The 15,118-nt window shown below is 37.0% G+C and overlaps 1 protein-coding gene across 1 annotated transcript; it reads left to right on the plus strand.

Moving 5' to 3' along the window:
• Positions 1-539: 539 nt before the first annotated feature.
• On the plus strand, positions 540-13,459 carry panx1a (pannexin 1a). Its single transcript, XM_079481105.1, has 6 exons — positions 540-987; positions 2,452-2,576; positions 4,582-4,790; positions 8,655-9,156; positions 9,450-9,597; positions 11,080-13,459. Exons 1-6 carry the CDS (start codon positions 804-806, stop codon positions 11,154-11,156), a joined length of 1,245 nt encoding a protein of 414 aa, XP_079337231.1. The 5' UTR covers positions 540-803; the 3' UTR covers positions 11,157-13,459.
• The last annotated feature ends 1,659 nt before the right edge of the window (positions 13,460-15,118 follow it).

Genomic DNA, 15,118 nt, shown 5'->3' on the forward strand with positions numbered 1-15,118 from the left:
CAAATCTCCATCGTTAGCACGCGCCATGATGAAAAGAAACGCGTCACTCTGTCATTTAGAAACACGGAGGATGTTGAAGACATATATTTTTTCATTTTTATCTTCTTATTTTTCTTATTAGTTTTATGGCAAATTGCAACCGTGACTCATCAGGGGCATACCGCCACCTACCGTATCGGAGTTACAGCATGGATTATATATCGATGAATCTATTTATCGAAAGAAAAGAGTAACCCCACTACTATCTAAATCCTGTAATATACCCCTGTATCCAAAACTTGTATAGAGATATTTCTTTAAAATAAAGATCGTACTTTCATAACATTCGTATGTGAATAATTAACACTAATTACTGGACATGTTTTCTGTAGTTTATGTAATGAGATCTTTCATGTTAAGGAGACAAAGGATGCAGTTTTTGTATTTATTTTGTCGTCATGTGTTTGTTTTCCTTCAATATGGAGTCAAATGTTTATTTGTGGAGATATTGTGTAGAAGTGCGTGATTTCCCTAAAGGGGCGGGGCTCTGCTGTAAGACTATGTGCTCTGGCGTCTGATTGGTCGCTCAGTTTGTTTGCATCAAACAGGAAGGAGCGTGTGCGGCCACTCACAATGGGACAAAATGTTTAGCAAAATCTTCCAAAGGTTTGCTTGACTACACCTCCACTAACTTCATTCCCCTCTACACTTGCTTAGGCTTTCTTTTAACGCGTCAAAGTCTACAGGACGATGTGTGCGTCTTGAAATATCGCCGTCTTGGTTTCGTCCTCAAGGAATCGAAAGTTGATTTGTGACCGGTCATCATGGCTATAGCGCACGCCGCCACCGAGTATGTGTTCTCGGATTTCGTGTTGCAGGAGCCCGCATCAGACAACAGATACAAAGGCATCAGATTAGATTTGGCTCTGGATAAGATGGTCACCTGTATCGCGGTGGGTCTTCCTCTGCTGCTCATCTCTCTGGCCTTTGCTCAGGAGGTGTCTGTCGGTATGTGGCGCCTCTTCTGTTTACGACCTGTTCTCTGACGAACACGGTTCAACTACACTAACTTATATTCATCGGTACGTCTCAAACCTGACCATATGAGAAAACTGTCGTAAACTTTGGCATTTGCTGTAGTAAAGTCAACTGTAGTCATATTCCCATTTCTGAACCTTATTATATTCAAGTATACTGCAGTGTACTAGTTCATTAAATACACTAACAAAGTACGTAGTGTGGTGTACTACGACCTAGTACAGTTTACTATTACAGTGCTGTTGTTTAATCGTATATGGCGGTCACAGAAACAGTTTTCTACCTGTTGATCTACATGCATGTGAGCTGAGAACAGTCAAAGCATGGCCGTATCTATATTCATAGCAATGCATGATTCTGATAAAGGGGTTGACAGCTGGGACTCAAGATAAACATTGTTTTGCATGTTTTTCCTTTTCTGCTTTTGCCTCTTCGCTGTAGGCAGAGGTGTGGTGTGTCTCAGATGATTTAAAGGAATAGGTCACCCGAACAGTTATCATATATTCCTGTCCCCATTACATACATATATAGTTCCTATGATTTTCTTTCTTCTGTGAAAACCAAAGAGAAGAATTTAGGAGAACCTACTTCTTGAATTTGAGAAGAACCCAATTCTTGACCACCATTCCCCATCTGCCGTGATTTTGTGTTCATGTGAGAATCATCATATTCCTTATTTAACTATGTTCAGTGCATTTCTTGTTGTTTACCTATAATAAAAATAACAACAATAATAATATTCCTTATTATTATACAATTATTTATTATTATTATTAAGTGTTAATAATTATTATGAAAACCTGACATTTTAATAAAACAATGACAAATTTGGTCACATTGAACATAGAACCTTTCTTAAAGGAATTGTTCACTTTCGACATACAATTTCATAATAATTTACTCACCCCTGTAAAAGTGACCGATCGATTCGCTAGATAACACCTTTATTCATCGTACATTATTGTTTAAAGCCCTCTGAAGCTGCACTGAAACTTTAATTTTGACCTTCAACCTTTTGGAGTCCATTGAAGTCCACTATATGGAGAAAAATCCTGGAATGTTTTCATCAAAAACCTTCGTTTCTTTTCGACTAAAGAAAAAAATACATAAACATCTTGGATGACATGGGGGTGAGTAAATTATAATGAAAATGTATGTTGACAGTGAACAATTCCTTTAGCAAAACAAATAAGAAAGATGACATGACCTGACCTTTTAATGACCTGAAAAGTGTCATTTAAAGACGAAACTCTGCAATCCATTAACTGGCTGTTCCTGTTTTTAGCATTAACACAGAGGACACGGTGACATTGATGAATTATGGGTTGTCATTGTGGAAAGGAAGGAAGAAATAAACTGGAAATTACAGTGGCATCATTTTAAATTGAAATGCTTTTCCTTCCTTCTGACACATTCTGATGTCTTTTTCATCAGGTACACAGATAAGTTGTTTTTCTCCCACAAAGTTCTCATGGCGTCAGGCTGCATATGTGGACGCGTATTGTTGGGCAGCAGTTCAGACGCAGGACACCGGAGGACTGCCATTATGGCTACATAAGGTAAACAAATCCATTTAAATCAGCGAAAACATTTTCTTTAAAACAACATAATAAAAGCTTTAGAGTGATGTACCGTGTTGAATATGCTAATAAGAGTCTAATAGAGAAACCAGAGAAAGTGTGAATATGACTAAATAAGAGAAAGAAGGGAAAAGCAGAGCATGAACTAAGAATGGTAATATAAATCAGAAAAGACACGAGACAGAGGACCACATGGGCCACAGAAAACGCATCAACTGACATCCTTCCCCACAAGAACATAAGACCCAGAGCATGAGTTAGATCCCGACACAAAGACAAGTATAGACCGTATAATCGGACCCACTCTGTTAACTTCCGGTTTGTGTTTGGCCAGTGTCCGATAACATAACATAACTATTTATATTTTTTATGTTAATATTAATTTGTATTATTATTTTACTGCATAGTAGTTGTATTTAATAAAGGATTTGTTGAATTTTGTTGAATTTTCATTGTATTAAATTAACAATTTGTTGAATGGGTCCTGTAGTTTGGTCCATTTAAACACACCATATTGGACACTGACATCTAGAGGCCGAGCTTTGTATTGCTGTCTAAACTCAAAATATTGGAGAGGCAAGTTTAGCCATGCAAGGGTTCTTCTCGGTTTCTTTTGGTTGCTATCAGAAATAATCTACAGGCACTCTAGTGTTTGTGAATGTGTACCGGAAGTTAAGTTGGGGGTCACAAGGTTCTGTGTGGCAAAAAAAAGGTACTTCCAATAATGAAAAGGTAAGAAAGGGATGGTGCTTTGAATGAATTGTTCTTTGTGGAACCAAAAATGGTTCTTTTATGGCATCGCTATGAAGAACCTTTTAAGCACCTTTATTTTTAGGAGCGTACCATACAACACTGATGTCTTCATTGTTTTTTTATACAAAACCCTGAGATTTGGCATTCTCCGTAGTCTGCTGGCTGTTTTCAGTGGTTAGTCTGAGCAAACTGTGTATTTTCTCAGAGTGAAAATGTGTATTGTTTTTTTAACTGCGGAACAGGCTGTTAACAGCCTCAAGCAAAACGACAATTTCACTCCTCATTTTATCATGCTTTAAAGGGATTGTTCATCCAAAAATGAACTACTCAACCTCAAGTTGTTACAAATGTGTACATTATACATTTCTTTGTTCTGTTAAACACAAAGGAAGATATTTAAAAAAATATGGGCAAATTAGATTTCTGGGGCGTCCTTGAAAACCATGGTAGGAAAAATAATAGTGTAGTGTTATTGTTCCGATGAACACAAAATGAGATATTTTGAAGAATTTAGGAACTCTAACAGTTCTGCGGCACCTTTGACTACCATCTCGTTTTTTCTACTATGGCAGTCAATGGTGTCTCAGAAATCTCTAAATATCTTTCTTTGTGTTTAACAGAACAGAGAAAACCACATTTGTAACAGCTTGAAGATGGGTAATTCATGAGAGAATTTACATTTTCGGGAGAACGATCCCTTCAAGATGTGTATTTAAATAAAGCTGCAATTGACTAGTTGATGTTTTTTCAACTTGATTCATGAAACAGACTTCATACAAACACATAGTATTGTTTAGTTTGGTCACAACTTTGAGTCAAGAAGTTAAGAAGATTTAAGAAGTGAAGACGTTTGAGGTGCTGTTACCTTCAATAAGCATACTTTCTTAAAAGCGCTTTGTCTTTTATATTTGTATATGTATCAGAAGCAAAGTTCATTGCACATAGACTCCGAAAATGTCTGACTCTATGTACAATGACCTTAATATTTTAAATCCAGGAGACCCACAGGGTCTCCGTCGGTCCGAACGCAGATCGCAGATCTGTTCGCAACGTATACATTAATACGCATCAGATTCCGTGTGCAAGGTTTCTGTGCATGACGAGTTTTTAGGATGAAGAATACGAGAAAACGTATACGAACATTTCGGACTGTATGTGCAAGAAGCTTAAATCTAAACATTGGAGTCTCAACAACTAAGAAAATGTAACAAGCCTTCTCTTCTCTCTGCAGTTTTTTCCTTACATCCTGTTGCTGGTGGCAGTGGCTGTGTACATGCCAGCTTTGTTTTGGAGGTTCACGGGAGCCCCTGTCCTTTCCTCTGATTTAACCTTTATAATGGAAGAACTGGACCGTTCTTATAACCGAGCCATCAAACTGGCCAAGCGTCTTCACACCGCCGGAGTACTGGACTCCGAGTCAGCGCGGGTAGGCTCGCAAAGGTAAACCACGAACGCACACACTACACTCCTTGTCAGTCCTTCTTGTTAGATTTTTCATGTGTGCACAAATACATAACAACGTGTGAGATATTCATCCGTTGAAATTGTTGTAAATCCCTTGCCTTTATTGCAATGAACGATTGCTCAGGAGTGTTGGTCTTCCATGTTGTAAGCTATAGAGGTCATTCTGGAAGGGAGCATCACTGTCACGTGTGGCATTGTTCTCAAGTTGGTGATGGCTTGAATGGCTTGCTTTATTTGCTCCTTCGTGTTGCCGTCCTGTGGATTTTTTGGCAGTGTGTGCCATTTTCCTCTCTGATGACACATGACAGTTTTGCGCTTGTTCTCAGGGCCGCTTTGTTGTCTGTTTTGAAGACCGAATCAAGTGACGTGGGTCAAAATAGAGTAAATCCCACTGACCATCCCTTGTGTCAATGGATCAAGGGGAAAAGTGAAGATCACATCTGCTCTGTACACATCTCTGATGGAGTTAGGATTGAGGGTGAGACTAAAGGCCAAAGCTGAACGGTTGGCATTCAGGATTGATCATTTGAATAAAACAATTTGCCTAATCCCAACACGTCCAACAGACCATAAAAATGTCTACCAGAAGCCTTCTACAATGAGAGAAAGTACCGCCGCTGAGATTTAAATATCCACTGCAGCACCAATAATATCTTGAAGGTCATCTTTTCTGCAACCAGCCGTGATGTTCTAAAGGCTCATTCATTGAAAAATTCTGTGGCCTTTAGTCGTGAATATCTTCTATTTATATTTAATTGAGATGCACGTTTTATTTAATCTCAAATGGTCTCATTTTTGCTTGCGAGTCATTCTTTTAATATATGTTTTTAGAATATTATTTCTGTAAATCATCAACAAACAGCCACAGCTGAACCCTTGAAAGTAAAAGCACACCAAAATAAACCACTGTTGTTTTAGTTATTTATAGCTTCTTATAAAACATTTCTTTACAAGTACAATGCAAACAAAATGCATGTTTTAATATCTGAACGAGAAGGGGGCACACTTTGGCTAGCTTGCCATAAAGTTACTTTATTAGTAAGCATGAACAAACAATTAACTATACATTTTAGGGCTGTCAAAGGATTAACCCAGAATAAAAGTTTGTTTACATAATTTATGTTTGTGTACCGTGCATATAGTAACTTTGTATTAGCACCTATTGTACTATTGCTCTTTTATGACATATCGCTTATTGCTCCCTGAACTCTTGTAAGTCGCTTTGGATAAAAGCGTCTGCTAAATGACTAAATGTAAATACATATTCATTTTGCATTTATAAACACATACATGTATATATATTTAGAAAATATGTATGTGTTTATTTGTAATTACCACTAATTGAAATGATACATAAACGTTTTTATATTTTATAATGTTCAAAATATACATGTGTGTGTTTATAATTACAAATTAAATATGCACACTACACAAACATTTATTATGTAAACACACACTTCTATTCTGGATTCGATTAATCACAAATCATCGCTTGGCAGACCTTATACATTTATTAGGAATAACGTTCACTTTAACATGTACTAATACATTAAAAAAAAATGATAAGTTGTGTCTGTTCCAGTACAATGCACAAAGAATTATAACAAATGAACAAATGTTTTGTGTTAACCAACAGTAACAAAGATAAATAAATGCTGTCATCATGGAACAGCCCTGCAAAAAAAAGCAGAACCCATTGCCAACAAGACACAGACAGGGATGTTGTGGTGATGAAATTTCCCAATGGTTCATTTACGTTTGATAAGTTGCCTATATTAACAAAACAAGTTATCATATTGTGCAAGAAATAAATAAATACGAAACTGATAAGAAGGGAATACAAAAAGAAAAATGTTTGTTAAATAAATAAGAGACAAATAAGAAGTGAATACGAAACTAAAAACTTTTATGTTCAATAAATGGCAAAGCACCGGCTTTTGAACTTAAGAACCAAAATACATTTTCATAACTGTGCTTACATATTCTACTACATGTTCTTTGCCAGAAAAGCCTCCGCCATCCTCTTATCAGTCAGCACTTCACTCTCCTCAGATGATGAATAAAATCTAACTCCTGATCTTTGCTGCAGCAGCGTTCAGCACGTTCAGATGCGCAGTCTAGTCTTTAACTAAACTAAGTGATTTATTACTATAAAATAATGACGGGGGGTGGGTGCCGCGGTGGACAAGTGATGTAATCGGTAGGAGGGTGGACACCGTGTATCACCGATTGACACCCAACTATTGCAACAAGCCTAACTGAAGTATGAATCGGTTTCACTTACCGTGTGTGGTCCATGTCCGGTAACTTTTAGCGCTTGGACCGCTCCATCTATCTGTTACAAACAATCTCCAAATCCTGCGTTATATCCACCGTTTATATTACATTCATAAAACAAATGCAGTGAACAAACAAACACAGCTGAACTTTGCGAATGCAGTGGTCTCTCTCTCTCTATTGCTCTAGCTGGTTGACGTGCTCTTTCTTCTCGCTCTGGGGAGTTGACGTGTGGGCGTGCTTTTCCGGGAGAATTGTCCAATAAAGATCCAAGAAAAGTTGTTACGAAATGGATTTTCATGTTCATGAGAAGACCGCACGTTTTAACATTGTAAAGAAGTCAGAATGCATGAAACACTGTTGCACATCCCCTTTACAGAATCTTATTGTAATGTGCTCCCAATTTATTTTAATATTGTAAAAAAACTGCTTTATAAAGGAGGTAAAAATAAGAGTTATAATAGTTTTTATTTTTGAATTTTAGTAAAAGAGGCACTGAAACGCTTAGAACGCGCAGTATTGCTTTGTTGATGTAATATCAACTGAAACACACAGATAGTGCGAGACAACGATTGGCCCCTCCCCTTTTTATAATAACCAATGGGGTTTTGTTTACGGCACAATCAGCCTAGAAAAGCTGCACACTGGCGTTTGTCTTCTTCTTTACCTATCAAGGCTGCGATGTCCGATCTCTTCCATAGAGCCTTAACAACATTCTGTGTATATGCGCATGGTCATGTCTCTGAACCGGAGGTCACTCACGTGCAACCGCTCACATGACGCTAATACGAAATCAAGACTTTAATATTAATGTTTACAGTCTGGACCATCCCCTATCTCCATTCTAGGGCACTATGCATCATTCACCATGATGGACATAATAAATGTGTGAACAAGTGGCTTATGAGGCGCCGCTTCAGCATCTCTGATAAGGAATGGGGCGGGGCTCTACCGATTGTAAAGCAGATTTGATTGGACAAAAACTTTGACGAGAGGCTGAAGTGTAGCCAGACTGTCAGTTTAGAACGGTTATATCTCCTAAATGTGAATTTTGTCAACGCTTAAGGACGTCAATAAACTGAAATGCTATTAAGGCTAACTTTTTTTTAATAAAAGGAAAAAAAAATTAATTTTGATTTCACTGGGGCTTTAAAGTTTTACCAATTTTGGTATATGCTTTAGTCTTTTTATAATTGATCAGTTTTTTTAAATGTTGCTGTATGTATATAAAATAGATTTGCTTTAAGTATCTTTCGGTTTATTTCTGAGCCAACATTTACATTTTTTGGTTAGTTTTTGGTTTTTCCAATAATAATAATTATTATTAGGTACATATTTTATTTGATTTCAATGAACAGAACGGTTTCTAAGGTTTTAATTTTAGTTTAAATTTTTTTTTAAACCTTTACCTTGTATAAATGATGGCTTCAGTGTTTTAGATCATGTCAACTCTTGTAGTCAAAGAATCTGATTAAATAAACATCACACATAAACAAAGATTTCTATTCCTTGTATGCCTGTTACTAACTGTACTTGTTTTGTGTATTACATTTTGTTTTTTAGCTCTGTGCTGGACCTTACAGAGAGCAGCTTCAGATATCCTCTGGTGGAACAATACTTGAAAACCAAGCGCAACTCCATTGGTTTACTGGTCCGTTACATCATCTGCCGCGCCGTCACCTTCTTGGCCCTCCTGTTAGCCTGCATCTACCTGTGCTATTACATCCGTCTCTCCGTTACAGACGAGTTTCAGTGTAATATCCGTTCGGGTGTGATGGTCAATGACTCCTCAGTACCTCCTCTCATGCAGTGTAAACTGGTTGCTGTGGGCATCTTCCAGCTCCTGAGCTGCATCAACCTGTGCGTGTATTTTCTGCTGTTGCCATTGTGTCTGTATGCGGTGTTGGTTCCCTTCAGAATGACGAGGGGTTTTTTAAAGCCCTTCGAGATGCTGCCTACTTTAGAAGTGATGCACTTTGAAAAAATGGCCTGGGATGATCTGGCACTTTATCTGCTGTTTCTGGAGGAGAACCTCAGCGAACTGAAGAGTTACAAGTGCTTGAAGGTGTGTTGGATGGATGTTGTGTTCTATGTTGGGGACGTTTGAGGAAAGCCAGATATAATCGACATTTTAGTTAAATTTATCTAAATTTACCTTGAGGTTTTATTTGGTAACAATTAGTTCATGTTACTTAATGCATTTACTAATGTTAACAAATCTAACCTTGTTGTAAAGTTTAACAGTTTTTACAACATAAGCATCATAACAAAGTATGGCAATAGATTTTTTTTTAAACATGTTGTACGATGTATTTGATTTCATTAGATTTGTATGTTGTAATGTTTTCTTTTTTGTAGGTTATAGAGCTGTTAAAGAAGACTGACGATGAGTCGTTCGATACCATGCTGCTCTTAAAGAACCTTTCGCAGGTAAAAACAGACGTGGTGGATGGCAGATCACCCAAAGACTTGAAAAACTCCACCAGCGCTGGCACTGAGATGAAAGGTTTGTGTGTTTCTCATTACTGACATGTGTACATTCGCTTTTCAAATACCTCAAAAAAGCCTAAAATGATATGCCAAAAGTGGCAAAAAAAGCATTCACAACTGCACTGATGTATAAACGTCAGGGTGTGCTCGAGGCTGTGAACGTCAAAGCACGAACACCATTTAACAGTGAAGAGAAAAATATTAAAGCTGACATCTCATATCGCATCCGACTAAATGCATTATAGTATATTATAGGACCTATTGAACTCTGCGTGTGTGAGGTTCGGAGTGTCCTCAGAGGTCAAGAGTTCACTGAACGGGGCAAAACAGCCTGAAAGCGAAATGTGTGTACTATAGAAATCCGTAAAAACGATGAACCCCACGTCCAGGTAAAAAAGTAACACAAAGACCCTTCACTACTAAGTCTTAAAGCAAAACATTTTAACAAATCAATTTTTTAACGATTAATCGCATGTTATTTTGGTGTTTTAAACTTATTTTAGTTTATTTCCGTTTTTCATTAAGTTTCAGTTTTCATGTTTCAAATGTTCTTATTCAATTTCGTTGAACATCCATGACCAGTGCAGTTCCCTTTTTATCTTACATGTTAAAACTCCAAACAACGCATTCATCCATCCATCATAAAAGTAATCCATGCGTCTCCAGGGGATTCGTATAAATCTTCTGGAGCAAAACATTTAGAAAGAAAACCATAATAATCTCATTGGTTTTTGCATGTCTAGTTGTTGAGTGATGCTATATATCCTCACAAGACATGCCAAGAACCAAAGAGATTTGAAGACAGATGAATGTTTGTGCGCTTCCGAGGCTCAAAACCTAGAATTACTTGAAAAAGTCGTGACACATTTTAATAAAAAGTGTTCGGCTGAAAAAGGAAGTCGTATACATGTCACACCGCATGAAAGCGAGCAAATGATGAGTGAGCTTTTGGTTTCGCGTGAACTATTTCTTTAACACACTCTCTTCATTCTGTAAAGATCAAAAGATGTGACTGCTTAAAAACTCTGCTTTAATGGCATAAGGGAATTATAGCACATTTTAAATTCATAGCAAGTACAAATAGTCTCCTGCAAACCCCTCGCCTGCTTTGACACCTACCCATTAAAAACCCTTTTTAAAACGAAACTTGAAGAAGTCAAGCATTTTCTTTTTAATGCCAGGTGCTGTGGCCTCCCCCACACATACATACACCTGCTGTCTGTTTAGATGCTTTTTGTTTGCCTGGTAGTGACATCATGTCTGTCTGAAGTTTTTGGCTGCGCTTGTATACGGCTTTAATGGAAAGTCAAATAAGGAGAAAGCAGAAGAGAGCTTTTCAGTTAGTGTATGATGGCTTTAAGATTTTATTCCATCATTAATTCCACGCACATATTTCCTAACAAACAAATACATTACAAAATTCAAGTACAGTTTGCGAGAATTGTTTGTGTACTGCATACGAATACATGATGTTTCTCTCTGCCATTTGTTTTCCCAGAGGTTTCTCCACTCCTGCAGGATGACCGCTTCAAAAAGTGTGAAAATGAGATGGTTGTGCATCAGAGGACCATCTGAACGGCTGGTTCTATAGGGTACATAATGCCAGCATCCTATAGAGGCTTCCAATATCTTTAAAAGCTGGAGAAATACACTTGGGAGGAAATTGACATTGGATAGAAGTGTTCTTGTGCTTCCCTCTTTTAAAAGCAGAACTGCATTGCTCTGAACACAATCCTCATCGGGAAATATTCACATTGTCTGTGTTTATTTCTGTGTGTGTGTGTGTAACCAAGCTGCCCGAACTGAACGTTTGCTGTAGCACAGTTATAAATAATACAGACGGTACAGTCAGTTTGTGTTGAGTTAAGACAGTTCACCCAAAAATGTAAATTCTGTCATCATTTACTCACCTTCGATTTGTGCCAAATCTGTATAAATGGGGAAAGATGTTTGGAAAAATGCCGATTTTTTTTTTTTCCCCCATTGACTCCCACAGTATGAAAAAATACAGTGGTAGTCAAAAGTGCCCCAGAACTGTTTGGTGTCCTACATTCTTCAAAATGTCTTCTTTCTACCTTTTTTCCATTTGTCCCACTATGGTAGTCAATGGTGGGCAAAATCTTTTTTTTTGGTAACAAGCATTCTTCCAGATATATTTTTCTGTGTTCATCAGAACAAAGACATTTATACGAATTTGAAACGACTCGAAGGTGAGTAAACGAGGGCAGAATTTTCATATTTGGGTGAACGATAGTTTAGTTTTAGTTTTGTGTGTATGTATATGGTGGAAGCTCCAAATTGTCTTGTTTACTTTAATTCTCCTACAGTGACACAGAAAATGAAAGAAAAACTATGACTTCAACACGTTGTCGTTATTACTGTTGTAATAACATTTTAGACCTGTTCTGGTACGATTAAAATGTTAGTAGCATTGTTTGCTGGTTATTGCAATTCAGCATAAAGAGTTATAGCTGATCTGTGCTGACAGAATACTTGAAATCACTGCCAAGCATGGACATAAATCACTAGTACACATAGGCATATATTTTCGTCTGTTTGTTGAGCCATATCCACATATCACGTTGGTTTTGGAATCGTAACAAAATTATTTGAAATATTTTACAGGAAAAATGTATGAAATAAGTGGCAGCTTTGAGACTTCCGCCCCACTCCTATTTATATATTAACTGTAATAAAAGAGAAACGATAGGACACAGACAGTTTACTTAACCTTTTATCTACTTTGATCAATGTGGATATACTGCAAATGGTTAAGCTGTTAACCGCAGATAATAGAGGCATCATAGAAGATCAAGTGACTTTAAAGGAACAATACGGGGTTTTAGGACCATCTATTGACAGAAATGCAACATATATAAAACTATTTATTCAGGTGTATAAAGACTTAACGTAATGAACCATTATGTTTGTAATACCTTAGAATAAGCTGTTTATATCTACATACAGAGCAGGTCTACATGCATTGAATTCGCCGCCATGTTTTGTAGCCCTAAAGGGACGAACAACTCTACAGCTCGCGTTTCCTATTCCCTGCGGTATATAATGGCGTATATAATTCGTGGGGATCGTGCTATATGGTTCGGAATGCATGTGACCTGCAGATTTATTGGAAGTTCATTCATCATTGAGTAAAAGAGTAAGCGCTCTTACTCTCTCTCTCCAGTTTTACACCCAACCCGCTCTTTCTTCAGAATCTGGACAAGCACAATATTAAAGCGCTTCCAGACTAACAATGACATTCAAAACTGCTCCGTCACACAGCTAATATTACAACTAAAATATATCTTGGTTCTTGCATATTGATCCGAATCAAAGCAACCTTCTCAGGGGTGATTTTTAGACGTCTCTCTGCTGGTAAGTATCTTCGTAGATATCTATGAGTATCTGCGCTAAAGAGCCTTAGTACCACGTGGAAAGTCTTAATAATATTAACGCAGCTCCTGCCTGACTTTTATCCTTCTTTTGATACTTCAAATCCACAGACTTTTTATTCATGTAATAAATAAGACATTGCTCTTTCTACAGTCATTCTAATGCCCGTATGATCTCTTCCCTGCGTCAACATGAGAAGACACGCTGTGTCAGCCGATGACATCTTTTTGTACTGTGGTGGCCACTGTCGTGTGTTTTGTTTTTTTCGATTTGTTGCAAATCTGAAACGCAACGCTAGTGGCCTCTGTAAATCAAACACTGCGCCTTTAAAAGTGCTTGTGATGTGTGGAATTACACGGGTGCGTAAGGGTTCTTTTCTGTGAATGAGGAAAATGTGAATTTCAGACATACAGTATCAGAGATATGTTCTGTCTTGTATTTGTATTGTCTCTGTGATATAGCATTAAAGTTGATTGATTTTTATACTTCTGCTTCTTCTGAGGTTTTGTATATTATGATGAGAAATCTTAATCATATTGTCACACTTTTAATAAGGCAAGAAACCTGAATTACACATGCTTTCTGATGCTGTTCACCATGAAAATATATAATATATGCTATGTACTGTAAAACAAATGTCTGGAGAAATTACAGTATTATGGTTGCAGTTTCCCAGTAATTTACTGTAGATTTACATTTATGTCATTTACTAGTTTGTTCAAAAATAAATTAACATTTACAGAAAAAAAGCTTATAAAATAACAGCCTTCTGAACCAGAAATCCTCATCAACCTTTTTCTATAAAATAAACAAATACATTTACATACATCTGGAGACAGTTATCTATAATAAAACCAACAGCAGAATCAAAGTTCAATGTTCACAGCACATACAAATGAACATTAATGTACTTTTCTATTATGAGAAAAAAAATTACAGACAGGAAATGCCAAAGGGGCTTTAAAAACTACACTTTGACATTTACTTTCTTCACACGTCTCCTGCATGTCTTAGATTTAAATGATGAAGCAGTACAGAGTGAGTCACAGACAGTCAGTCAGAGAAGAGGGACATAACAGCGTCATTCACAATCAGCTCGAGTTCAGGAGTCAATCAGTGAATTGATCATCCTACTGAATGCACCTACTAAAATCCCATTAAGCAACTCAAAGATAAGGGTCATTGGTTCACAACCTGTCATTTTGAAATCACATCTCAAATGTCTCAAAAACAGCCTTTTTTCACCTTAGGATATTTCGTAATTTGCAACATTTCTATGTGTTGCTGACCCGGAGAAGCTTATTCATGCATTTATGACCTCAAGACTTGACTACTGTAATGCGCTACTTAGTGTTTGTCCTGCATCATCAATAAACAAACTACAGTTAGTTCAGAACGCAGCTGCCAGAGTTCTAACCAGGACCAGAAAATACCATCACATAACCCCAATGTTATCAACCCTTCACTGGCTACCCACTAAGTATCGTATTGACTTTAAAGTTCTTTTAATCACTTATAAAGCCTTAAAGGGTTTAGCCCCTACCTACCTAACAGAGCTTCTATCACACTACAACCCATCACGCTCTCTAAGATCTCAAAACTCAGGACTTTTGATAACACCTAGAATAACTAAATCCACCAAAGGGGGTCGAGCTTTCTCATACATAGCACCTAAACTCTGGAATATCCTTCCTGATATTATTCCAGGATCAGACACACTCGCCCAATTTAAATCTAGATTAAAAACGCATCTTTTCAGCCAAGCATTCACTTAATGCTAAATATGCTAAATAAACCACCAGGAGATGCTGACATAGATATTATCTACTAGAATAATTTAACTTGTTATATAAACACCATGATCGGTGTTTTACCTTTTTTGTGTTTTTCGGTTTTTCTTATTTTACCCTGTAAAGCTGCTTTGGAACAATGCACAATTTGAAAAGCAAAATTGATTTGAATTGAATTAAATCTCCAGAATATCATATACCGTACGGTGCCGTATCATATCAAATATTGTATAATTTATACAGTATATAGGCCTAAATATATATATATCACAGTATCATATCTTATATCAAATATATCATATCATGCCAATCAGGACAACATTTAATATGATCTTTTGTGATTGTGTTCTGAGC

The sequence above is a fragment of the Barbatula barbatula genome, assembly GCF_947034865.1.
Source record: "Barbatula barbatula genome assembly, chromosome: 19".
NCBI classification, from domain to species: Eukaryota; Metazoa; Chordata; class Actinopteri; order Cypriniformes; family Nemacheilidae; genus Barbatula; species Barbatula barbatula.